Source organism: Heteronotia binoei, chromosome 3 (genome assembly GCF_032191835.1).
Source record: "Heteronotia binoei isolate CCM8104 ecotype False Entrance Well chromosome 3, APGP_CSIRO_Hbin_v1, whole genome shotgun sequence".
In the NCBI taxonomy this organism is placed as follows: domain Eukaryota; kingdom Metazoa; phylum Chordata; class Lepidosauria; order Squamata; family Gekkonidae; genus Heteronotia; species Heteronotia binoei.
The window spans coordinates 70987340-71003710 of NC_083225.1; the positions used below are offsets into that span (position 1 = coordinate 70987340).

Genomic DNA, 16371 nt, shown 5'->3' on the forward strand with positions numbered 1-16371 from the left:
TTTTGGAAGCAGGGTAACCAGAACTGCTTTCCAATTTGTAAATGTGAATACAAGATGTAGTAACACAAAATAATGTATTATGAATTCATTATTTCCCATTCTTTTCATTTTTATAGCACACTAATATTTTCTGAGTTTTCATGGTTCCAAGATGAGAGCAGTTCAGATCCTGTCAGTATGTGAAGTACAATGCATGTTGCCTGGCGCTTAAAAATGAGTCATTTCATCTGCTTTTCTGTTGTTCAGTGTGAAGTTTAACAGCATTAATTCCAACACCGTACTGCTAGCCTTCCTTCATTGTGAAACTATTTGTTCCTGTTTGCTAGTTCCTTGCTTTAACCAATTATTGAACCATAGTAACATTTGCATGTCATCATATGAAAGCTTTTAGAAGCCTATAATGAGGGACTTTGTCAAAAGCTTATTAAAAAGTCCCAGCACATACATTTCTGCAACATTTGTGTGGTCTCTCTGTATATATGAAACTATAACAATATTCATCATTACTGTATATTTGACTATATGATCACACCAAAATATGTACTGTTATTCTTCGTCAGTCTTCCTACTCTAATAGCAGATTTTAAAAACAGATTTGATTAAAATCAATGATATGCAAGGCAAAGTTGATATTATGTAACTCTTGAAAGCTTATACCCCAAAACTCTTGTTGATGTCTAAGATACTACAGAACTTGAATCTAGCCTCTATTCTGTAGTCTCTTAACTCTATGATTATCACTTACTAAATATAATGGAATAATCAAGAACAAGTTTCAAGACAGGCATCTATAAAAGTGCATACCACTGCATAAATCCAGGAGGGCAAAAATACTGGTACAGGTCTTCATATGCCGTAACAAAGTCAGGGTATTAAAAGTAATGGAAAAATGCTACCTATTGACAAAGTATATTTCTGGCACATACCCCTGAATTAATCAAACACTGTCACTGGATAGCGATCTAAAAAGCGAAATATAGCTTAATCCACAGGAAGTTTTTAAAGAACTTTTATTTCATCAACAAGGGTTGCAAAGCACTTAGTTGTAATACTAACATATATAGAAATATTGATCCTTTAATTACTGCCATTCTGTTTGTGAATAACAGCGTACTCTCCTGCAGAATTAGTTCAGTCTACACCCACAGACTTGCATTGAAAGAAGCCCAAACTCCAGTTCTCAGGAAATCTTTCAGTTCAGACAAAATCTTTTCATATGTTCACTTTTTCTCTAATGGCAATAGAAAAATAATGAATGCTCAAACAATATATTTAGCTGATTCAAACTAGCATGTTTGTACACCATTCTACCACCTCCAGGTGCAAAGTTCAACCCCTCATCTGAGCTTGGGGGAAAGGCTGATATTAGATTTGACCATCGAAGGTAGGGATGAAAATTACATCCATTTGTTTTCATCTCATTGGGCAAGGTTCTCCTGTCTTTCCCTCCAGAAGCTTCTCAAGTGTTAGGAAAAACTATGGAAATTTATCAATGGTTAAGCACCAATACAATCTTTTATTCCTCATCTCTTAGGTAGAAGCTTAGTCAGAAGAACAGTGTCACACTAGGCTTTGGGAGACCCAGGTTCAAATGTCCACTCTGCCATTGAAACTTGCAGGATAACTTGGGACAGGTCACTGTATCTCACCATAAATCAACATAGCTTTGTTGTTAGGATAAAATTGAAGAGATTATATGCTGCCCTGAGTTCCCTGGAGGAAGGGTGTCTGGAGATGAAGCAGTAAATAAGACTGTTAAAAATAAAAGTTCTTTAAAAAGGGGGGGAGGTTTCCTCCATTTGCAGCTGTTTCCACTTATATCTTTTTCCATCTAACCAGCCAGTGGTGGTTGGATGGTTTGGGATGGAAAGGATTCCAAACTACCCCATCACCACTGGCCAGATGATTGGGTTTTAGAGGGAACAGCACATCTAGTGTCCTTTCTGTCTCAAATCCAGTCCTCTCATCTCCTGGCCAATAAGGAAGGAGGCTTATCACAGTAGTGACCACAGGGAGTAGCTGGGGAAAGGAGCATGAAAGTCCTTACAAGTCTCCTGCTCTAAAACTGGACTGAACTTTCTGTGTCAAATAATTGCTGATCCTACACGAGGCTACATAGATCTGGTATTACATCACTGGACACAAGTCAGAGATAGTGAAAAGCAGCTTTCTCACAGCAATGAGAAAGTGTGCAAGAATTAGAGATGCTAGCCTCCAGCTGGGCCCTGGGGATTTCCAGACTATAGAGAGCAGTTCTCCTGGAGAAAACAGATGCTTTGTAGGGTGGACTGTACATCACTAGACCCCACTGAGGTTCCTGACCTCCTCAGGCTCCACTCCCAAATCTCCAGGAATTTCCTGAGGGGTCATAGTGACCCTAACAAGAATTTCTTTATTTAAATTCTCTCTTTCTGCTCACATATACAGCATTTTCCTATCATACACTTGAAGTGGTTTCAGCTATACAGAACCTGTATGAACCATTTAAAAAAAAGACACAATTAAACCCAAAAACAGATTCAGACAAAGAATCTCCCTGTGAGTAATGCAACCCACACATATTTATTCCCTTCTAGTGTCCAATCAAAGGTAGTAAACGCTGTTTGACAACTTGTGGTATATCCCACAGAATTTACCATCTAGCATCCTAAGTTCAGGGCTTATTTGAATATCTATAAAAGGGGATACTTAGTACTTACAACAGGATTCTTAGTGTTTGGGTCAAATTCTGTTGAATTAGCATCTGTAAAATAAAAATTATACATGTTAATATCTTAATCATACTAGCTATATAGTTTAATCATTCCATATTCATCACAGGATCCTCAGGTCCATAATTTTTTTAAAAAAAAGAAATTATACTCTTCTATTGGGCTTTGCTACCATAACATTAATAAACAAATAAGAATTGTAGTGTCAAAATTAAAATTCTTGGGGTTGGCACAATTACCCAAGAGCCCTGAGTAGACAGAGGAGTAGGCTACATGCTGTTAACTGATGTCTGAAATCAGACAAACTAAACCTTGGTAGACGCCATTCAAAAACTATATTTATTATTTATTTTATATCCCACCCTTCCTACCTCCAGATGTGATGTGACATCTCTTGCTGATCCCACCTGCTACAGCTTATCCATCTGGCATGTTAGCAGTAACAATGACCAAACTGCTGTGCTGCTTCCTACCAGTGATTATCCATTGTGTTTCTGCCCTCCCCCATTCCTACTGGTCACCATTTTACAACACAGCATTGTCCTAATAATCACAGCGACTTTATCAGAGAGACAGAAAAGACCAGAGGTGTTAGATCCCTGCAGAGATGTTCTTAGAGATGAAGCAGTAAATAAGACTGTTAACATCTCACTCTCAAATGATACAGGTATGTATTGCACTTAAAAGATATCTTGTAATACTGAAGCTCAATTTATTTCCAACTGTAAAAGTCAAAGCGGTCTGCACATCAAATTGATGAACTGACAGGTATTTCAAATAGAATTTAGCAAGATTTGCTCAATATATCAGCGAGGAGAAAGTACTTGATGTGTTCATGGCTCACAACAAATCTAAACAATGTATAGAAAACTGTACAAAAACTGTAAATCTTATTAAAGCCAATGCACTGAACAGCACAATGTTCAAATTATTTAGTGAGGAGATGGGTCCTGAGCTCACAGTATGAAAGTGAATGGCTATTGTATGGCAGGGTGCTATCCAAAGTCCTTGAGTTGAGAGAGGTAATGGGATTTCTTAGTGTTGTTCAGTACCAGTGGCTTGGATCAAGTGATGCACAAGTGGAAACATAAACAGATAATGCAGTTCTATTTGCACAAGATTTTGTGCACTGCTTAGTGCCTTCCTACCTGTATATATTATAGTGCCCAGAAACTTGGAGCACAAGATCTTGAGCAAATGGAAATACAACTGGGGGCACAGTAATTTTGACTTAATGTAAGCAGTTACCATTGTTTTTTTTTCTTGTATCTATGCTTGCACAAGAATTCCAGTGAAAGTGGAAATTTTGCGCTATATTCAATTTACTGAATGGATATCAAAACTAGCATACATGACAGATGTATTTGAGCTCCTAAATTAACTGAACTTGCACATACAAAGTCCATTAACTTCATCCTTCCATCTTGCAACTCAGAAAAAAGCTTTCAAAAACAAATTACTTGCTTGGAAGAAAATGATGAGGGAATATCTGATTTGTCTTGCTGCTTTTTATTTGTGTTCTAAAGCCTTAGCGATCAAATTTACTCCCTCAAATGCTTCAACAATTATCAGGTCCTTAAAACTTATCATAAAGGATAAATATAACATAATGTCTGTTAACATATAAATGTCCTTGGAAAAAGTGGAACTGTTATTATCATGATTAGACTTGAGTTCTTTGATAGAGTGATTGGCAGGATACAGGATACAAAAGGTTGCAAAAACATTGTTTTAGTCAACAATTTAATAGATGGTAGCTAAATCTGTACCTGGCCAGTTCAGGGAATTTCTTGCAAACTCCACTACTGCCAGCTGCATCCCCAAACAAACTCCTATAAGAAAAAAAAATAAGAATGAATGGGAACAATTTTTAACAATCTTTTTATAACAGCATATGCAGTGCTTTGTGGACCAGCAAATGAAAAGTGGAATATAAATTTAAAAAGCATTCCTCAGCCAATTCCATCACTGTTACTGAAATTCAGAGGAATCAAAAGGGGTGGGGGTGGGGAGAAAATACTTTAACTTAGCACTGTGATAAAGCAGCCCAGCCAAAATTCCACAAGCCTGGAGCTGTAGTAAATAAGGGCAATGATACAACCTGGATTATCCAGAGCTCAAAATCTTATTTGACAGTGGAAATTCTTTTCCTTTCTGCCCCTAAAGACATGTTTCCTGTACTTGCTAAAGGTGGAGAGTCTCAACTGGCAGACTCAGGCATATTCCTTCTTCCTCTCTAGGAGCAATGGAAGGGGAGAGGTTTGGAGCTGCAGAATGATGAGGAAGTCCCACTCTACTTTTCATCAGCACTATTTTCTGCAGAATCCAAGCCACTGAATGTTCTCTCTCAAGCTTTATAAATGTAGAATAAATCCATGATCTATGAGAATTCTAGCAAAAAAGAAAAGGAGGGTATGCAAGGTTGCAGTCGGTCTACTGCTGATCTAAACATCTTACCAAGGAAAGGCTTCTTCTTTTTTCTTGCCCATGAAATAGCTTGAAGTTTTCCCTCTGTTCCCCTGTGTCCAAAACCTCCAGGAACTAAAATACAACTGAAACAATACAAATTTTAAGGACAAAAAGAGATAAGAAGATGGACGGACTGCTTAGATAATGCAAAGTGATACTCTGCAGGTTTAATTGATTGTTTTTGGAAAGTAAAATACTTTTTTATTAATCACAAAGCAGTGATTAAGCAGAGGTAGTCCAAGGGATATAAAAATGCACCAGCCCATTAATGTAATAAATAATAAATACATAACTTGTAATACAAAACATTTTAAAATGGTTCTAGGAGGATACATACTTGCATACAGTATTCTAAGACCTGAGAGTTGGCGCAGTGTAGTGGAATTACATTCTTCTAAGGCCAGTGTCTACTCAGGGTTGCACAATAAGATTCAAACTAGACAATACACTTTTTAACAAGTTGGGTCTCTGTTTCCCTGACCTAACTCACATTCCTGCAGCCAGATGCCAGTTGTGGGAAACTAATTGCTCAAGATCTTCAGGGGCCCAATTCAGATGAGTACTGCAGCATGGAGAAGGATCTTCAGCTCGCCCACCCAGAGTTTTCCCTATACAAAATGGCTGGGGCATTATTTGCTGGGAGGGCTGCAAGTGTGTTGAATACTACACGTATAATAACACCCCCAGGCCTTTTGGGGGTTGGCAAGACAGTACACAAAGCCCCTCCTGCCTCTGTACCATAGTTCCAATCTAGATCAGGACCCTGCACTGCTTGGTAACAGTTCCTTGCAACTACACTTGTCTGAGGATAATAAGAGTTCATGGCTAAACATATAACCTACTTTGTCCCTGAGGTACTTGGGTACAAATCACAGCATCTCCAGTCCAACTCTTCTTCCATGAATTCAATAGGTGGTTTTAGGCAGGCTGTTGTCTCTTAGTTACCCAGAGTCCTTTACTTATTAAACTGGACATGAGTCATGGGAAGCTTGGCCTCCTGATTCATCACATTTATAATCTTTTAAAAATTATATTAATCAACTGAAATCAAAAGGAATTAACTATATGGTTTTAAGAATTACTGGATCAGACTAAGATCTGTCTAGTCCAGTATCCTTCTTTCAACAGCAACCAGTCAAATGCCTCAGGAAGCACCCCAACTGGCCACTGAAATAATGTTTATACTGTCAGGTCTCCAGCACCTGAGAGCTACAGTTCTTCTCTACACAACATTTCCTTTCAGCCACTAGCTATTGATTTAAATGTCTTCCAAAAATTTGGCTAATACATCAGCTCTAATGGCTTTTATTACATCTTGAGGCAATGAATTCCATAAATTAATTAGCCATTGTATGAAGAAGCATCTATTATGATGGGGAAATGCAGGATGCCTTAATCAGCACTCTGAGAGGTCCTGGTCTCAAACAAACCACTCTATCCGGGGAACCAAGCAATAAAATCTTTGAGTTTCAGGCTGAAAGGAAATGGTTCCCTTTATGGATCCAAATAAGTAGGACAGCAATAACAATTTGCCCACCTGTCAGGAAGAAGCAAGATAGATCACTTTGTGGTATCTTGACTTTGAGCCATGGAAACTGAGGACTGGCTTTTGGTTATGGCTGGATACATGGAATGATGAGAAGCACAGAAGCAAGTCCTCAGTTTCTATGGCTCTAAGTCAAGATAAGTCTGTGTGTTTCTCCTTTATTTCCCTCTTGAGAGTTCCAGCATTTCTTTTTCCAGAAAAAAGCCCTGCTTGTTAGTGACAAACAGAAGATTTTGTTCACTTACCGTGAAGTTTTCCTTCTCGGAGGTCCCAGAGTGGGTCAGTCCTGACCTATGAGAATGTAGCTCCTCCTCTCTGTAGGCAGGGCCAGCAATAAGTTCCTTCCAGGAGGGGGTGCTATTCCCCTTAGCTTTCAGTTCATCTTCAAGCCAGTCAACTCCCAACTAGAAACTAAAAAACAAACTGCAACCAAGGGGAGAAAACACAACAGTAATACCTGTCTTCCCCTCCCAGACCCGGAAGCATACACAGAATCATCCAACTTCCTTTATTCATAACAGTATAACTGGACATTTTGGTACAAGCAAACCAGAATGCCATTAACCAGCAACTCCCCGTGTGCAAATACATGGTCTACAGCAACCACAGCAAAAAACCACATGCCCGAACGGTCGAGCCACCCAGGGTTTTGATACAAAGACTGACCGGGCGGGGAGGACTGACCCACTCTGGGACCACCGAGAAGGAAGACTTCACGGTAAGTGAACAGAATCTTCCATTCTCCGGTGGTCCCAGTAGTGGATCAGTCCTGACCTATGGGACTTATAACAGCAGTTCCCAAGGGTGGGCACACTCAGTCCTTTGGATCAAATAGCAGCCTGTAACACCCTCCTACCGAATGCCGCCTCAACTGAAGTGAGCTTATCAATATGGTAGTGCTTCGTAAAAGAATGAACAGAGCGCCAAGTGGCTGCTATGCAGACCACTTCCATAGAAGGGAAAGCTCTGTAAGCTGAAGTGACTGCTCCTCTTAAGGAGTGAGCTGTGATGCCTGATGGAGGCTCCAATCCCTTGACCTTATACGCCTCGATGATGCAGCCTCGCAACCATCTACTAATTGTAGATTTAGAAATTGCCTTACCCTTGGCTCTAGCACTAAAAGAAACAAATAAGGAATCAGAAGACCATATAGGCTTAGTTCTGTCCAGGAAAAAGCTTAAAGCTCTGCGAACGTCTAGACAGTGCCACAGCCTCTCCTTTTTGTGCTTCGGGTTAGGACAAAAAGAGGGAAGAATAAGTTCTTCTGATCTATGGAACAATGAGTTAACTTTTGGCACAAAGGCCGGATCAGGTCTTAAGACCACTTTATCTCGGTGGAAAACACACAGATCTTTGTGGATTGACAGAGCCTTTATCTCAGACACCCTGCGTGCTGAAGTAATCCCCACCAAGAAAATCGTTTTAAAAGTAAACAACTTTAAACTGCATGAAGCCAGGGGCTCAAAGGGCTCGTGACTTAAGGCCTCAAGCATTATATTCAAATTCCATGAAGGGAACCTGTGTGCCTGTGGTGGATTAAGGAGAGACACCCCTCTTAAAACTTGCCCTTCCTATCACCTCTCACCGCTGAAATGGCTGCTACCTGCCCTCGGAGGGTATTTGTACTGAGACTCTTCTCCAAAACTGCCTGAAGGAAAGCTAGCACGTCTGCTATCTTAGCGGACATTGGGTCTACACTGATCTCCTGACTCCAGAATGTAAAGGTCTGCCAAGTGGCATTTTACACCCTATTAGTAGACCCTCGTCTAGAGGCCAAAATGGTATCTACTACCCCTTTTTGGTACCCCAACTCAGTCAGTTGTTTCTGTTCAACTTCCACGCTGTGAGTCTTAGCATCTCTAGTTGTGGACACAGCGCCTCTCCCTGTTGCAGGAGATCTTTCCTTAGTGGAAGCATCCAGGGTGCTGCTACCCTGAGGTGCATCAACTCCTGGAACCAGAACCTTCTGAGCCAAAAAGGTGCTATTACTGTCACTTCTGCCCCCAGGTTCTGTACCCTGAGCAAGAACCTCTGCAACACCTGCACTGGGGGAAAGGCATAAAGAAGAGTCCTGGGCCACTCTGCATGCAACACATCTGTGCCCTTGGCCTTTTGAGTTTTTGTTCTTGATAGAAAATTTGGCACTTGATGGTTCAGTTCCGACGCAAACAAGTCCAGCTTTGAGAACCCGAACCTCTGACAAACTTGACGGAAGACCGCCTTGTTCAGCGACCACTCCACTGAATCCAGGATTTGACAGCTGACCCAGTCCGCCAACATGTTGGTCTTCCCTGCAACATGTGTCGCTTTCAGGGACAGAAGATTTGTCTCCACCCAATCCATCAGAAGAATCAACTCTCACTGCAGGAGTTTCTATCGCGTCCCCCCTTGCTTGTTCACGAAAGCTTTCGCCGTCATATTATCCATTTGAATGAGAACATGTTGGCCTTTCACTATGTCTGGAAGGTGGAACGGAGCTAGTCTGATCGCCCTCAGTTCCAGGACATTTATGCTGTCGGAAGTCTTCTGATTGGACCAGCGTCCTCAAACCATCTTTCCTTTCGCGTGCGCTCCCCAGCCAAACAAGCTGGCATCCGTTGTCACAACTGTTTGAATTGGTCTGTCCGATTTGAACCTCCTTGGTGACAACCACCAGTGCAAAGCCTCTTTCACCCGTTTTGGTACTTTCACCTGGAGTGCCTTCCTCTGAGTGATGGCTGTTTGGAAGGGACATAAGAAGGACTGGATGGGTCGTGTATGGGAACGTGTCCATTGCATGAGGTCCTGTCATGAGACTAGGTCCCACCAATTTCGCTAGAGTCATCACTTACGTGGTTTTGGCTTGTAACACTGAATGAATCAGTTGTGTCAGTTTCACTTGTCTTTCCTGGGTGAGGAAGACTCTGTCTTCCCTGGTATTGATCCGCACCCCCAGGTGAAGGATGGATTGAGCTGGGATGAGGGAACTCTTCTCCCGATTTATGACAAACCCGTGGGATGCTAGCACATCCATTGTCTCCTTCAGGGCTGCCTTCATCTGTGCAAATGATGGTGCCTTGACTAGGATGTCGTCCAGTTATGGAAACAATGACACTCCCCTGAGATGCAAGGCTGCCACTAGAGTCACCAGTATCTTTGTGAAGACTCTGGATGAGGACTTTAGGCTTTGTATTGGTAGTGTCTGCTGTCGTAAGAGAATCTCAGAAAATGGCGGTGTTCCTGCCAAATTGGGATGTGTAAATAGGCCTCGGATAGATCTATCGATATCAGAAAATCCCCTTTCTGTAGTGCTAGGAGGATCGAGCGCAAGGTTTCCATCCGAAAATTCTTCGTCTCTAGCTTTCTGTTGAGCCACTTCAGGTCTAAGATTGCTCTCACATCCCCGTTCTTTTTTGGAACGATAAAGAAGACAGAATAGACACCCTGGGCTCTCTCCTCCTTCGGCACCAGTTGTATAGCTCCTATATCGAGGAGATGAAGGATGGCTGACAGTATAAGCTGATGTTTTTGAGTAGACTTGTTCCTGAGAACTTTCACGAATCTGTCCTGTGGCACTGTCCTGAATTCTATGCTGTAGCCCTTGGACACCATCTCCATCACCCATCTGTCTTTTACTGTTTGTCTCCATGCTTCCGCAAAGAGTTGGAGACAACCCCCTATATCCCCTGTGGGATTGTTCCGGGCATAGTCAGGCGGCATTGCCTTTCCTTGGACCTTTGGAGGATTGCCCTTTGGGATTGAAAGATGAAGATCTGGAACCACGGGGCTTCTGTTGCAATTTTCCCCTATAGGATTTGGAGTAATTCGACTTAAGAGTCCCTCCTTTGATCCCGAAAGGGCTGGAACCGACTCTTATCTCTGTCCCGCTTTTTGGATGGAAGAACCTTCTTCTTATCCTTGTCCTCCACCAGGTAGCGCTCTAGGCCTTGGCTGAAGAGTAGATCACCTTTGAAAGGGACTGCTGCTACTTTGGCTCTTGCAGACGGGTCTGCATCCCAGTTTCGTAGCCAAGTATTCCATCGAGCCGTCACATTCGAGGCTATGGCTCTCGCAGATTGTTGCATAGTGTCCAGAGTAGCGTCTGCTGCGAAGGCAGCCGACAATGCAATCTTCTTTAACTCATCTTTAATGTCCTTGGGCAGGTCTTGTTCCGCCTTGGCTAATTCTGAAGCCCACGAATAAATGGCTCTGACAGCCAAGGAAGCCGACAATGACGACTGTAAAGAAGTGGCTGAAGCTTCAAAATCCCTTCGTAGGGCTTGTTCAATTCTTTTATCCGTGGGGTCCTTTGGTGCGCCATCGGCATTCAGTGGCAGAATAGAAAAGGAGACGAGGCTGTTAACTGGGTCATCCACCCTGGGCAACGTGAGCCGTTTCATAGCCTCTGGAATGAGAGTATAAAACTTGGAAAAAACTGAATGGGTCGCCTTTGGCTTGGCTGGGTGTTCCCATTCTGCCTTCATTATGGAGAAAAACCCTGCTGGCAGTGGTACCAGTTGTGGCTTGGATCTGGCCTTAGGAATAGTTTTCTCTGACCCCAGTGGGAAATCTGTTTCCTCTTTAGGGTCATAATTAAATTCCAAAGCTCTGATAATTTTTGGGAAGAGCCGTGAATAAATGTCAGGGGGAAACAGCCTATTCTGAGATGATTGGATTATCTCCACCTCTTCCTCAGAAAGCTCCCCTTCTTCCTTTAAGGAAGATAGATCTGAGTCCTCAGAGTCTTCCCCCAGCTCAGAAGTTTGAAAACTTTCCACTTCTATGTGTCTCTTCTTTCTCTGGGAGGGGGCAGTCCCAATTTCCTCCTCCACCAGATGCTTAGTCTTTTTTATGCATTTTTTAGGCGCTAGCTTGGGGGGTCTGACTGGGATCCTCCTTGCTGGATTATACTTTTTTTACTATTTGTTGGATCCAGACAAAAAGATTTGCCTTGGCCTCTGTTCCAGATAAATCCACTACTGGGCTCTCCATCTGGTCCTCTTGAGAGGGTGAGTCAGACAAGTCCAAATCACAGGTATCTGTGTCCCTGGCCTTGGGGAATTCAGATGGAGCAGCCATTTTGAATTGCCCAGTCTGTAAAGAGAGAAGACACAAAATGGCCACTTTTCCCGCCTGGGCCGGGGGATTCCCCTTTTGTCCTCTAGACCTCCTCTCTGCGTGGCCTTCCTTTATGGAAGTAAACAGCCTCTGGACTAGTGCTGGTGTGCTATCTAGTGACCCCTGAGGCTCAGTTATGCCGGCGAGAGGAGGGGGGGCACCCAATGCTCATTAAGGCTTCCTTCCCCCCAGGCAACCTAGACCCAGGTTGCCTCACTTTTCCTCATTGGCTAAACTTCCTCCTCCATTGGTCTCTGGGTCTCTACCTATTCCGTTGAGAAGGAGGAGGAATTTGCTGCCGTCCTGTCTGCCCTATGCTGCCGGGTCCAGACAGAGGCTCTAACTGCCTGCAGGGCCACGGACGCGTGTTGCTGTCTCCGCCCTGGTCGCCTCAAGTCTCCACTGTTTGCCATCGCTGCGCCTTCACCTCCATACTCAGGGAGGCGTGGGGAAAACTGCCACCACTTTCCTGGGTCTCCTGACTTCCGCCAGACTCCAGGACACTTCGGGTGCCAAGGGAGGGGGGAAGAATAAGCTGCTCCCTCCCTTTCCTCGCCGATTCTGGGTTTTTTTTGGGGGGGGGGGTTTGGCACATCCTGCTCTGGAGGCAGGGCCAAGCAAAACTGAAAGCTAAGGGGAATAGCACCCCCTCCTGGAAGGAACTTGTTGCTGGCCCTGCCTACGGAGAGGAGGAGCTACATTCTCATAGGTCAGGACTGACCCACTCTGGGACCACTGGAGAACTATCTATTGATTATATTTATACAAAGTTACCTCATTCCTGTTTCCTCTTCACCTTCTAAACTTCCATTTCAGGATAGGTCAAAGAGAAAACCTTCCAGCTGGGAGAGATAGAATTAAAAGGTTTAACACATTTTGTGAAAGCACAAAAGCCAAGAACCAGAGAATGGGGAGAAATGTAGTGAAGTGCATCTCAGCCTTTATTCCAAAATTCCAGCTTTGCTTTTTCCCATTCCTTGGAAAGGAATGTCAGTGACCTGGACAACACAGATAACTTCATGGGTTTTTAAATTTTTATTAGCTTATGCAACACTTCTGCTAATATTCTGATACTAGTTTCCTGAGCTCCTGGTTTCTAGAGAAGAGAAATGTGTATAAGCAAATAAAGATATTTTTCCTTAGGCTATGACTAAAATATTCTTACCCAAGTACCGTGCTATAAATCCGTGCAAAGATAAAACACATTACTAGGCTAGAGAGTTAGCAGGCAGGGAAGAGGAGAGTGTTTAGCAGCTAGCATATGCATGCAAGTCACCTCTATCAGTGCTGACAGCAACAGAAGGGCAAATAAGTTTGAGTGGTGTCTACCCCATAGAATAGGTGGGAAGGGTGTGCAAGTTCTCTCAACACACAAGCAGATTTCTACCTTCTCTTGAATACCTGAAGGGGGGGGGGGAGCTCTCTACAACATCTTCTTTTGTCATTCCTGACTATCACGAATGGTCCCTCCAAGGCTCAGTGCCGAAAAGTAAACATCTTCGTACTGTTTATATATATGGCCAAAATCACAATTAATTGTAGCTCATAAAAGTGTTGGGGTCTTGATTACATAATAAATCTTGATTCCATTTCCCTTGCTTTAGCTCACCTAGATATGAACTTCTCATCCTTATCATTTAAACAACAACAATTAAAGAAATGAATTTACTGAAGTACAAATTCATGAAAATGATTTTGGTTTCCTCGCACTTCCCATTTAGAAACCCCCCAAAAGCCACTGCTGAGAGACAGAGCATTATGCCACATGAAGAATGGGGACATGGTCAAAATCAGCCCTCATTTCTGTATGAGTAAAGCAAGTTCTGTCGACAGACTAAAAAGTCATGCAAAAGTGTATATATATGTGGAGGGAATTTTAGTTGAGTTCTGATGGGTGGCATTGCTTTGCAAGGTTCTCAGTATGCACCAGTGGCTTTTTGCAGCAGTGCAAAGACTCACTGGAGGAATCACTTCCTCAAACTGGCTCCATTCGTATGTTGAAATCCTAAGAACACTTTCCTGGGACTAAATCCCATGAAAATGGGAGTTACTTCTGAGTAGGCCTGCTTTGGAGTATAAATATATATACACCCATCTATCGCAATTCCCCCCAGGACCTCTTTATCTTCTTCTTGGCTGGACAGTCCTTTTTCTTTCTTCTTTGCTTTTCTGTCTGCCTCACCCAGTTATTTAAATATATATAAATATATGCTGACCCAGCTTAGAGATCTGTGGGATGAATTACAGTCCTTCTTTTGTCTTCATTTGATAATGGCACATGAGGGGCTGATGGTAATTCAAATCAAACAAACTGTTTTATTTTACTAATTAGGGAAAGTGGTCAGGTAGGTATCAGGTTTTGGCTTAGAAGGTGAACAGGCAACAGGAATGAGGTAACTTTGTATAAATATAAACAATAGATAGTTTGTCAGTAACAAGCAGGGCTTTTTTTCCTGGAAAAAGAAATGCTGGAACTCTCAAGAGGGAAATAAAGGAGAAATACACAGGTGCCCTTCATGAACTTTTAAATACTTTTTGAGAATTTTGTTTCCATGAAAAGGTTCTGGAACTCCTTTCGACTATGTTCTCTCAGGGGAAAAGCCCTGCTAACAAGTAACTGTTTAGTTACAGATAGGTCTTTAAACGCTGAGGAAAGAGGTTTCTTGGCAGCCTCTGCCTAAGCAAACAAGCATAAGATTTTTTGTCTCAAAAACACTTAAGTTGGTGAAGACAGAAACATTCAAATTCTAGCATCCTTTCTTAACCACTTGAAAGAGATCACCCCCCCCCCCGGCCGCCCTTTAATAGGAGCTATTTTCCTAAGGTTTGAATGGAGATCCTTCTTGATTCTTTCACTCTCATAACCTTCCTTCCCAGTCAACTGACACTCTCAACTGTCCTTTTTTCCAGTTTAGATAAAGCTTCATTTATCCCTTGCCAATATAAAACACAAAATATCATCACTTACATGACAAACACAAAAATCAAAAATCAAAAATAGATCAACTTTTTATAGAATAAGCTATTAGGTACAATGTCATGTTAACTCCCTATTACTCAAGGTTCTCAGACTGGGTTAAGGTATTAACTATTTAGTGTCTGTCACAGCATCCATAATACTTTACTCAAATTTGAAGAAAGCATTGCTTTTAAAGTTGTATATGTCATGAAGCCTCATGACCATCACTCTGATTGTTCTTCAAAGATTCCGAACATTCTAATGAAATTCTACAGATGCTGCTGCAAGAACTAGCAATTTAATGCAGAACTTTAACAAGCAGAAGTCATAATGCTTCTAATTCAATAAAAATCTTGACACAGAAACACTTCAAATATAGGCATGTAAAGTGAATCAAACTATACTTGCACATAGTCTTTTTAATTAAAAATGACAAAAAAGAGTAATAGACATTATTATCAAGAAAACAAAACTATAAATCATTTAAATTATATGACCTCAAAAATATCAAATGCCACTTACTCCGATTTGCATAATTTTTGCCAGGCTTGATGGAATTTCACTGGATTCTCAGCTTCTGTAGTATGTTCAAGATCTGCTGAGTCTATATACTAATTAAGAAACACATATAAAATGATGTAATAAAATAGCTATTTCCATATTTTCTACATAGTTTATAAATAGAACCTATTGGACTTTCCAGTAACTGTGCATGAAAATTACCACAACTGCAGAACATTACAGAACTCAGAGCTGAACAATGCAGATTCATTCTTCTAATGGCAGTCTTTTCCCATGGCACAAGGAACCTTCGCTTGAAACATGAGGCTCTTTTATTAGCATTAGTAAAAAAGCCAAGGGAAAGCAATGACGTGAGTTGACTTGATCCACAGGATCTACATTATTCTGCTAAAGTGCCTTGGCTGTGGTCTAAGAATTTTGTTAGAAGCAGTCTTGATGTCTACATCATTATTTTAACTCTTTGAAAGTAAAAGTCTAGATAAAATTGCAGTTTTCTATTTTATTTTTCTCAACAGCGGTGTAAGAAAATAGGAAAAGATTATATAGACCGGGGCTTTTTTTCTGCTGGAGCCCACAGGAGTGGAACTCTGCCTGGCTATCCAGGGCTCCAGCTGGCCCAACCTGCCATGCATCAGCCACATGCTCCCAGGCCAGGAGGTGTGGCCTAATATGTAAATGAGCTCCTGCTGGGCTTTTTCTACAAAAAAGGCACTGTTATAGACACAGAGCACCACAAGAAGCAAAACATGAGTTAATTCTTATTGAACTTGTAAAGCAGTAAAGGCGCTAAACATCTGTTACTTACCACTACTGCTGGATTCATTACAACTTAAACATTCACAACAGTTTTAAGTTTTGTCAAATGCTGTTCTCTCTTTCTTATAATTACAACTTTGAGACCTTTATATCATCTTGGAAAAGGCCATACTCATTGACAATGATAAAACAGTTACATTTCTAGCTCAAGCAACATAAAAAATTCCATTGCAAAAGTACTATGATTATTCTAATTATCATACCCCCCCAAATAATCCCCCCCATTTAAAATTATGTCTATGACTGTGTGG

At 41.7% G+C, this 16371-nt stretch overlaps 1 protein-coding gene across 1 annotated transcript in view; it reads right to left on the reverse strand.

Moving 5' to 3' along the window:
* Nucleotides 1-16371, reverse strand: part of CTPS2 (CTP synthase 2) — a 95991-nt gene that overhangs the window by 64240 nt on the left and 15380 nt on the right. The window contains exons 9-12 of the mRNA XM_060234015.1: nt 15305-15393; nt 5169-5263; nt 4481-4543; nt 2700-2743 (exon numbers count right to left, since the gene is read on the reverse strand). Of these exons, the coding sequence (XP_060089998.1) occupies nt 2700-2743; nt 4481-4543; nt 5169-5263; nt 15305-15393 (291 nt within the window). The remainder of the gene's footprint in view (nt 1-2699; nt 2744-4480; nt 4544-5168; nt 5264-15304; nt 15394-16371) is intronic.